The sequence below is a fragment of the Cygnus atratus genome, chromosome 4 (assembly GCF_013377495.2).
Source record: "Cygnus atratus isolate AKBS03 ecotype Queensland, Australia chromosome 4, CAtr_DNAZoo_HiC_assembly, whole genome shotgun sequence".
In the NCBI taxonomy this organism is placed as follows: domain Eukaryota; kingdom Metazoa; phylum Chordata; class Aves; order Anseriformes; family Anatidae; genus Cygnus; species Cygnus atratus.
Window position 1 is genome coordinate 48,388,494 of NC_066365.1, and position 9,166 is coordinate 48,397,659.

Consider the following 9,166-nt stretch of genomic DNA (forward strand, 5'->3'; position numbering starts at 1 on the left):
CCATTGCAATTCGGTCTGGCTCCTGCAGTTTTTCCCTGTAGCTTTTGTCCTACTAATATTGATAGAGTAGCACCACAATAATTACAGGCAGCATACTGCTCTGAATGTTAAGCCTTTCTCTTAGAGAAACTGTTTTCTGTCCTCTCTCCCCTCCCATCCCTGAATGAATTAGCTTATTTATATTCTCACTACTTTTCATGTTATTCAGCATACTAAAATGTTTCACTTATTTTCACTTACTTCATGAGTTACTGGAAATCCATAAGACAAATGGTTGCCAGAGGTTTAATCTAATTTTGTCATTCCCTTTGCTTAAATAGGGCAGTACCAAAATTTATGAAAAGGATAAAGGTGCCAGACTATAAAGACCGAAACGTATTTGGAGTACCACTGCAAGTCAATGTTCAGCGCACTGGGCAGCCTCTTCCACAGAGCATTCAACAAGCCATGCGGTATCTTCGCAACCACTGCCTGGATCAGGTGGGTTTTGCTCTATTCTCATCCCATTCTCATTCAGTACTCGAAGCCCAGCCTTCCATTAAGATTTTTTGTTGTTGTTTCTGGGTCAGATTGAAAAAGCAGACAGAACAAAATGAATAATTCAAGGAAAGCTTTCCATTAAATTAGCCATGAAATTAGAATTCATACATAAGAGGCTAAAGAACATACTTAGATTTCAATTTTGCTATACTATACATATATATATATATGTGTGTGTGTGTGTGTGTGTGTTTACTTTTCCATATACAATTACACTTAGGTTGGACTATTTAGGAAATCTGGAGTCAAATCAAGAATTCAGGCTTTACGTCAAATGAATGAGAGTTCAGCAGACAGCGTCAACTACGAAGGCCAGTCTGCTTACGATGTAGCAGACATGTTAAAGCAATTCTTCCGTGACCTGCCCGAGCCCCTCATGACCAACAAACTCTCTGAGACCTTCTTACAGATATACCAGTGTAAGTACTGAGATTTCTAAAGCTAAATGGCTAATTGTCATTTGTGTAGCAAGGGTGAGAGTTTCTAACACCGCTCCTCTGGGCACTACGCATGTTGCATGTGTTGGTCTTTCTCTAGCAGCCGTTATATTTCAGGCTGCCACATAAGGAACTGATTTTTGATATTCTGACTGTATAACGATTCATAGGACAGGACAAGTTCTTTTAATTTCACCTTTCCCTCAAGTTTGGGAACAAATAAATCCTCCATCACTTGCTGTAGTTTCCTCTCTTCTTTGAGCATACTTGATACTACAGTTTGAAGATAAACTGTGTCTGATGTGGCTAAGTAGAGGGCTTGTGCAAACAGTATGTTCACAGAGTTTTGGACTTTTGAGGGGATTGAAATCTACTGAATAACTGAGGTGGGTTTTTTTGTTTGTTTTTGGTTTAAAGAGCAAGATTGCCAAAGGAATTGTATTTTCTTAAAATTCATATTATTCTGTCTCTCACCACAACTTTTGAAAGCAACCTTTTAAGTTGAAAACTTTTCTGTTACTAGTTTTTAGCTACTTTACTGGTAGGTGCCATAAACAGAATGTGCTTAGCATAAATAACATCAAAACGTGAATTTATCAACACACCTCAAAAGAAAGAATTCATGCTGCTGGGATGTCAGGTTCAACTCCAGTTAGGGATACATTCTCTATTGTGAGTTAGATAAATCATGTTCTGTATACATGGTTATTTTGTGCTGGATCTTTCCAAACAAGTTGCCCTTCAAAAGTTTTTTATCTTTGTTTCATTAGGAATACTTACATGCTTTATAAAAGCACTTTATTAAACTGCCAAAGATGAATTAATGTTTGGTGACCAGAAAACCCCAAAGCTTTTTGAAATATTCATGGAGGTCCAAACTCATGCACTATGGGCACTTTGATCCTCTAATACCACCCCATGTATTCTTCCCATGGTAGCACAGCTACAACACAGTTTGATACAAAAATACTTTGTTTGAGCCATTACTGTTTTTGTGCCTTCCCTATGATGATGCAAATGCTCTATCCAGGAAATTCCTTCAGACCTCTGTAGGTGGAGGTGACAGTTTAAAATAAGAACATATGTACTGTTATTTCAGAGCACATTTTTTTGTTTGTTTGTTTCAATTCCCAAGAAAGTTTACGGAAAAAATGAATCAGACTCTCCACTTCCTTGCATATTAAACAGCAACTCTTTCTGATTTAGTGCCAGAAAAAGTTGACACAGTATTGTAGAAGTATATTTTCCTTTCCCTTCCTTTCACAGCCGGTAGGTCTGAGGAATCCCCAGAGGTGGTCGGGAAGTATTATCTCTGTGCAAAGCAAAGAGCCTTAAAGCAGCTGTAAATTTTGCTTCCCTGCAAAGGACAAAATTTCTCTTTGCTTTAGAGTTATGCACCAAGCATGGAATTGCCCATACAAGGCTTAAATGTGCTTTGAGCTGATTGAGGGGAGTGAGCAGAGAACAGTAGATTTCTGCTTAAAATTGCTTTCTAAACTCACTTGCCAGCCTTATGAAATTGCTGAAGCCCAAAGCAAATACCAGTTAAATACCTGGTTAGCAATGCATGTATTATGAGCCATGCAGCCAGGGCAGTGTGGTGCTAATGATGATATAAATGCTCCAGGAGTCAGACTCTCATGTTGTATTCAGGGATGGCCTGTTGGAAATCCCTTTATAAGAAGCAGATCTGGTCTGGGTTATTTCGCTATTTGTTCCCTTCAAGTTTGGAGGAGAAGGCCTTATATAAAGACACACGTCAAATTTTTCCAATGGATGTTTGTTGTTAGTAACCAAGGAGCTGTTTAATGGTATGGGGCTTCACAGCATTGACTTTCTTTTTCCACTGCATGACTTTGAATGATCAGCTCAATAAAGCAACCCTGTGTGTTTGGTAAAGCACTTTCTGGCTATTTTATGACATCATTGTTAAAAAGATCTGCTAGCCAATTTATTTAATTAATTCACCTATTCTCAAATGCATTTGTTTTGGATTTCTTTGAAAGCCAAAGAATTTCTAAATTGGCTGGACTGTGTTTGCTTGTTCGCTGCCTGAGTCCAGGATTCTGTCATTTTAGTGCAAGTAGCTGTTGAAATTAAATCTAAAATTAACTCTGGCCTAGGCACAACTTCTTCTTGCTTGCATTTCTTGTGAGGCAGGAAATAACTGAGGGCAGTTAAACTAGTGGGTTAAAAAAAATCCTTCATGTTTCCTACGAATGGTATGCATCCTGAAGGAAATCACTTCAGCTTCAAATATTTGACTTAAGTTTGGAGTTTGCTTTGGGATGTATTCATGCTGTGTGTGTGGAAAATCAATGGGCTGATGAGAGTATTACTAATATTATGCAGATGTGCCAAAGGATCAGCGTCTCCAGGCTATCAAGGCTGCCATTATGCTTTTACCTGATGAGAACAGGGAGGTCCTCCAGATTCTTCTCTATTTCCTGAGTGATGTCACAGCTGCAGTGAAGGAGAACCAGATGACACCAACAAACCTGGCGGTGTGCTTAGCACCTTCCCTCTTCCACTTAAACACTCTCAAAAGAGAGAATTCCTCCCCAAGGTACGTCTCCAGAGAGCACAGCTCAATGCTGCTGGTCTTGTTGACTCTGCCACTTTTGATCCCATTGAACACTCAGAAGGCACCAGGTGCAGAATGGTTATGTGACCCTACTTTTTTAACAGATATGTTAAAATGTTAGTCAGCTCACAAAAGGGAAGAAATGGGGGGACTCCATAGAAGTTTAGTATGAGTAGCAAAAGAAGTCAGTAACAGCATGCCAAGATTTGGTCCCAAGCAGCACTGCTCTAAATCACCAGCAGCTTCTGGAATCCTACTGTTTTCTTACTAAATGTCTCTCTTTCTCTGTGTTACATAACTGAATTTGTGTGTGCGCGCTCTTCTTCCCTGTGAAGGGTGATGCAACGAAAACCAAGCCTGGGAAAACCTGATCAGAAAGACCTAAATGAAAATTTGGCTGCAACCCAAGGGCTAGCCCATATGATTGCTGAATGCAAGAAGCTCTTCCAGGTAAAACACGTATCTGCAAAACCGATGGGTGCAATGTTGGCCAACATGACTTAGCTTTCCATTATACAGCAGACCTAGGAACGTCTCTTTATTTTAATAAAGAGTAGTATATGATAAATAGCTTTTTAAAAAAACTTTGCATCCTTATCTGAGCGCATGCATGAATTTGAAGTGGTGCCAGATTTGTTTTGTTGACACTGGCACTCAGAAGTCATGAAGCAGCTGTGGGGTCTGGGGCATTTTTGTGACATCCTAGCTACATTTGAAATGTGTGTTCAAGCTTCTGTTGTGCAGCCATGAGGATCTGTGAGCTTCAGCTCTAATTACAAAGCAAGAAGCTATTTCCAAGAATTTCAGTGCTCGCTTTATACTTAAATTCCCAAAGGAAAGCAAGACTAGGCCACAAAAGCATCCTGAACGTGACACTATCAGACTGTTGGCTGAAGGCTCCATAACAACTAAAGCACGCTCCCTCTAGAGCCTAGCATGGAGAACCAGACAAGTCTGCATCCTGGTTTTCCTCACTGTCATCAAATCTTTTCAGAGCCCACAACTGAAGGCATGCCTGTCTCTCTTCTTGCAGCTGACAGCTGGCCTCTCCTTCAGTCAGTCTGCAGGATAAGCTTTGCTATGGGAATGAGTCTGAGCTGTGGAACAAAGAAGGGATACACCACAGAAAAACTAAAAACCAAAAGACACATTGTAACTGAGGGACTAATCTGTGTCAAATCAAGGTCACAAAGACACAAACTTTGGTATTTCTTCACACTGAGTGCTTGACCTCACAAATATATCTTTTAGAATACCATTTGCGTACTAGCTCAGGTAACTTAGAGATGTAATTCCACAGGCGTACCTACACATAAACATCTCTAGGCATCTCATTTTCTACCAGAGGATGTGACTACTGCCAACTTCAGAGTGAAGGAAGTAGGCAGTGAGCATCTTATCAACAGGAGAGTGCTGCAGTCTCAAGATGGTGTTTTTAAAAAAAAAAAAAAAAGAAATAATAGCTGCACGTTAAAGAGCTGCAGGTGCCCCACAGCTTGCAAAACTAGTGTACCCAACATACAGTGGCCGTGAAGCTGCTAGACTAACTCTGGGATTTGGGGAGAGAGCTGCAAGAGGATGATTTGTCCTTGTCACCCCTCAGATACCTGAAGAAATGAGCCGGGGCAGAAACTCGTACACAGAGCAGGACCTGCGTCCCCTCAGCCTGGAGGAGCTCAGGGGCAACAGCAGCACCACGGAGCCCTCCGACTACCACTGCTACCTCCAGGACTGCGTGGACGACTTGCTGAAGGAAATGAAGGAGAAGTTTAAAGGCTGGGTCAGCTGTTCCACCTCAGAGCAAGCAGAACTGGCCTACAAGAAGGTATGCATCCTGTAACACTGTCCACTACTCTGGTTTTTACCTTATCTTACCTTAATGCAAGCCACCTTTAGATGTGGGATATTACAGAAGGATATTACACCTTTATTTTCTGGATAGATTTAAGAAAAAATAATGATCTTTTGACATAGTTGCGCACTGTCTAAAAACAACATGTCTTTCAGCAGTAGTCAGAAAACATGCATTGAATTGAGTTGTCTTGTTTATCCAGCCCAGGAATGCTCACTGCGTTGCATTTACACGCCCTCGCTCACTTGTGCAAAGCCTTGACAGGCTAACTGAAGCCTCCAAGCACTTTTGTTATGCAGGCAGCAGGGATGAAGTTTCTCTGCTCTAATCTTCCCTTGATTCACGGTTCAGAGCTAGCAAAGGGAGAAGTGTTTCATTGAAATTTGAGCTAGGATATTTTAAAAAATTAATTTGGAAAATGAGGACATTTTTCTGCAGCATCACAATTTAATAGCGGTTCATGCTGGAGAACGTAACTATAATGTAAAAACCATTTGGAAGTCAGTGTGCAGATGCCTTTGGCTATTACGAAAACAACCTCAGTCTGAACTTACGACAGCCTTAGTACAATATATGTGTGTATTTGTGTGTGTATGTGTGCATGTATTTAATTTGCTGTGTTTATCCAATAATATAAAATACAAAGAAAATGCTGAACTGAGGACTCTCTGCTGATTTTCCCCAGGCATGTGAAGGTCCCCCACTCCGGTTATGGAAAACTACCATTGAAATTGCTGCCACACCAGAGGAAGTTTTAAATCGTTTACTTAAGGAGCAGCATCTTTGGGATGAAGATCTTATAGATTCGAAAGTAATTGAACCTTTGGACAGCCAGACAGATATCTACCAGTATGTCCAGAACAGCATGGCACCTCATCCAGCCAGGGACTTTGTAGTCTTAAGGTAAGACTTTTATATGCTGTAGTTTTAATATCTCCCCCCAGCAGCCTTGCTTACAGAATAGCAAGCAAGTTATGTAGGTAAAAATCTATTTATGCGTGATTTGAAGTCTATTAGATGTTTGAATTCCTGTTTTTCAAAGATGAGACTTTTTTCTTCTTTTTTTCATAGAACATGGAGAACAAACTTTCCCAAAGGAGCTTGTGTGCTTTTAGCAACTTCAGTGGATCATGACCGTGCTCCAGTGGCAGGTGTCAGAGTCAATGTGCTCCTGTCTAGGTATCTGATTGAGCCCTGCGGGTCAGGAAAATCGAAGCTTACCTACATGTGCAGAATTGATTTAAGGTATGTATTTCCATTTTTGTCCTTTTGTGATAGTAACTTGTCTCTTATAGTGCAAAATTTAGACAGTTCAGAAGGCTATAGCTTAGGCAGTAGTACATAGTTCTCAAATGCAAACACACAGGACTCTGAGATGTCATAAAATCATAGAATCATGTAATATCTGAGTCGGAAGGGACCCACAAGGATCAAAATTGCCTTCAATACATGTCTAACAATGAGGATGGTTTGTTACATTAGAAGCCCCCGATACGTGTTCCACCACAGGTACTGGTGTATAATCCCACCCCTTCATCTGACAGATGTATTAGATGCTAGGACTTGTTAAGTTTAATGTTAGGTTAATAAAGCAGACCAAGTTCTCAAAAACTTCAAATAAATTTGCTGCAGTGAGGGAAAAGTTGTTTTTGAGCAAGTCTATGTATTATTAAGGCTGAGCTGAACAGTAAGCAGTAATAAAGAGATTTCCCAGTTGGGCATTTAACCAAATAGATATATATTTGATTCTAAGCTAATGCATGCAATGTTACTGATACTTGTTTCTTCGCTACTTTTTCACCACCCATCAGGGGCCACATGCCAGACTGGTACACCAAGTCTTTTGGACACTTGTGTGCATCTGAAGTAGTTAAGATACGAGACTCTTTCACTCATCAGAGTCTTGAGAGCAAGGAAGTAAAATCCAGGTGACTACTGAAGAGGAACAGCCGTGTGCTCCACACCTCAGCAACACAGATGTTACCTAAAACTGAGGCTCGTCTGCTGCAGACCATCTGAAAGTCATGTCATGAAGGGATGACAGCATGAGAACTTGACTGTGAGCATTACCATAGGACTGTGGCCATACCATACACTTTAAAGCTGCTTCCTGTCTGTGTAAGGCCTATAGTGTAGGCCTCGACTGGAATACATAGGAGGACTGTGCAAAGAAATAAGTATTGTACTATTAGATGGTTTGATTTGCTTCTGAGAAGCAAAATTCTTTAAATGCAAAATATATTATGAAATATGGTGAAGGCTCATCATTCCCATGTGAAATACTTAGCTTTATGTATATACCCATGTCATTTTATTTGTAGTGCGTTGGGGGACTGGTGTATCCACTGGAATAGTTGGTACTCTTCAATGTGTTCTCACTGAGATAAGCAGAGAAAGGTTTGCACAGAGATTAAAGTGTGAATGAGTGTGTTGATGGTTGAAAGGATAGCAGAAGTTGAACTTGAAATGTGTCTGGTACACTGATAGGCAGCCAGGATGGATTTTAGTAGACTGGATACAGTTGAACCTAGAATTTGACTCCTCCGTGGACCATGAGTTGCCATCCTTCCCATTTGCCAGTTCTGCATTTTCCTCAGCTCTAATGTTGTTAAAACCCCTACGCAGATGTTACAATAGGCTTGCTCTGGTTAGTGTTCACTCCTTATCCAGATGATCTTTTGGGAGTGATTAGCAATTCTATAGCAATTTTAAGTAAATATACTTTCAAGCAACACCGCAGCTTAGAACTGAAATGCTTATGCAATGGTCAAGAGAGCCAGTAATCTCAATTGTTATATTGCCTAAAAAATGTTTGTTGCTTTTACTCCTATCTGTGTTAACTATATGTGTTTTAATGAGCTTTTATATATATTACTGTCTTCTAACACTCAAGAGGAAAAAGTAAACACTGGAGTCCTGGTGTTGGGATGTGGCAGGACTCCTGCAGCAGCAGGCAGAGTGTGGTGGGCAGGAAGGGAAGATTTGTAAGAGTTTGTTCCCTTTCTCTCTCTCCTGTGCTTGTTTTTCCATAAGCTGCACGTTAATGTGAACAGAACCTGAATGTTAGCTATTTGGGGGCAGAGAGGAAGGTGGGACTTTCTTCTTGTGTTTTTGTTTGTTTTTAAACCCTTTGGGATGTTCTCCCCTCTGCAACAATCAAACTACATGAACTGTAGGAAGTCTTGAGGTCCTCTGGAAAGGTGTCTTTACGTAGGTTTTACTGTAAAGGTAAGGATTTGCTTTCGAGGTGCAGTATTAAGTGATAAATGTATTTTGTGGCTAGGGTATGAATGAGTTCCAAGATGGAATTTTGACTGAGACTTTGTTACCATTGTCAGTATTATTTTAAGCTTTTTGAAGAAGATTTTTTTTATTATGGCAAATAATGTAGTACTTCCAGTAACAATGTTCCTCATGAGTAGGAAAGCCTTGTATATTCTTCTACATCAAACACTTTTGAATTTGTAAAATTGTATGTTGTACATACCATTCTATTGTAAACATGTATACTTGCCCACAGCGTACTGTCAAACATAGATAAAGCATGATAAAGATTATTTAAAATATACCTGTATTTATACCTCAGATATTCTTTTTGGGTTTTTGTACCTCAAGTATGTTTTCTATTGTAAATGTGCTTTACATGACTATGATCTAAGTGAGAGAAAGGAAAATGTTTAACTTGCTATAGATGTCTGTACAGAATATACTCAATAAGTGCACTATTAAATGTTTAAAATTGGAGAAGTGTAA

General features: G+C 39.9%; 1 protein-coding gene across 15 annotated transcripts in view; it reads left to right on the forward strand.

Moving 5' to 3' along the window:
• DLC1 (DLC1 Rho GTPase activating protein) overlaps positions 1 to 9,166 on the forward strand; it is a 271,834-nt gene extending 262,668 nt beyond the window's left edge. For all 15 annotated transcript variants that reach the window (XM_035550926.2, XM_035550879.2, XM_035550847.2 and 12 more), the window contains 8 exons: positions 321 to 480; positions 761 to 959; positions 3,330 to 3,543; positions 3,897 to 4,011; positions 5,165 to 5,386; positions 6,099 to 6,316; positions 6,485 to 6,658; positions 7,225 to 9,166. In XM_035550926.2, the coding sequence (XP_035406819.1) occupies positions 321 to 480; positions 761 to 959; positions 3,330 to 3,543; positions 3,897 to 4,011; positions 5,165 to 5,386; positions 6,099 to 6,316; positions 6,485 to 6,658; positions 7,225 to 7,345 (1,423 nt within the window). In that variant the 3' untranslated portion in view covers positions 7,346 to 9,166. The remainder of the gene's footprint in view (positions 1 to 320; positions 481 to 760; positions 960 to 3,329; positions 3,544 to 3,896; positions 4,012 to 5,164; positions 5,387 to 6,098; positions 6,317 to 6,484; positions 6,659 to 7,224) is intronic.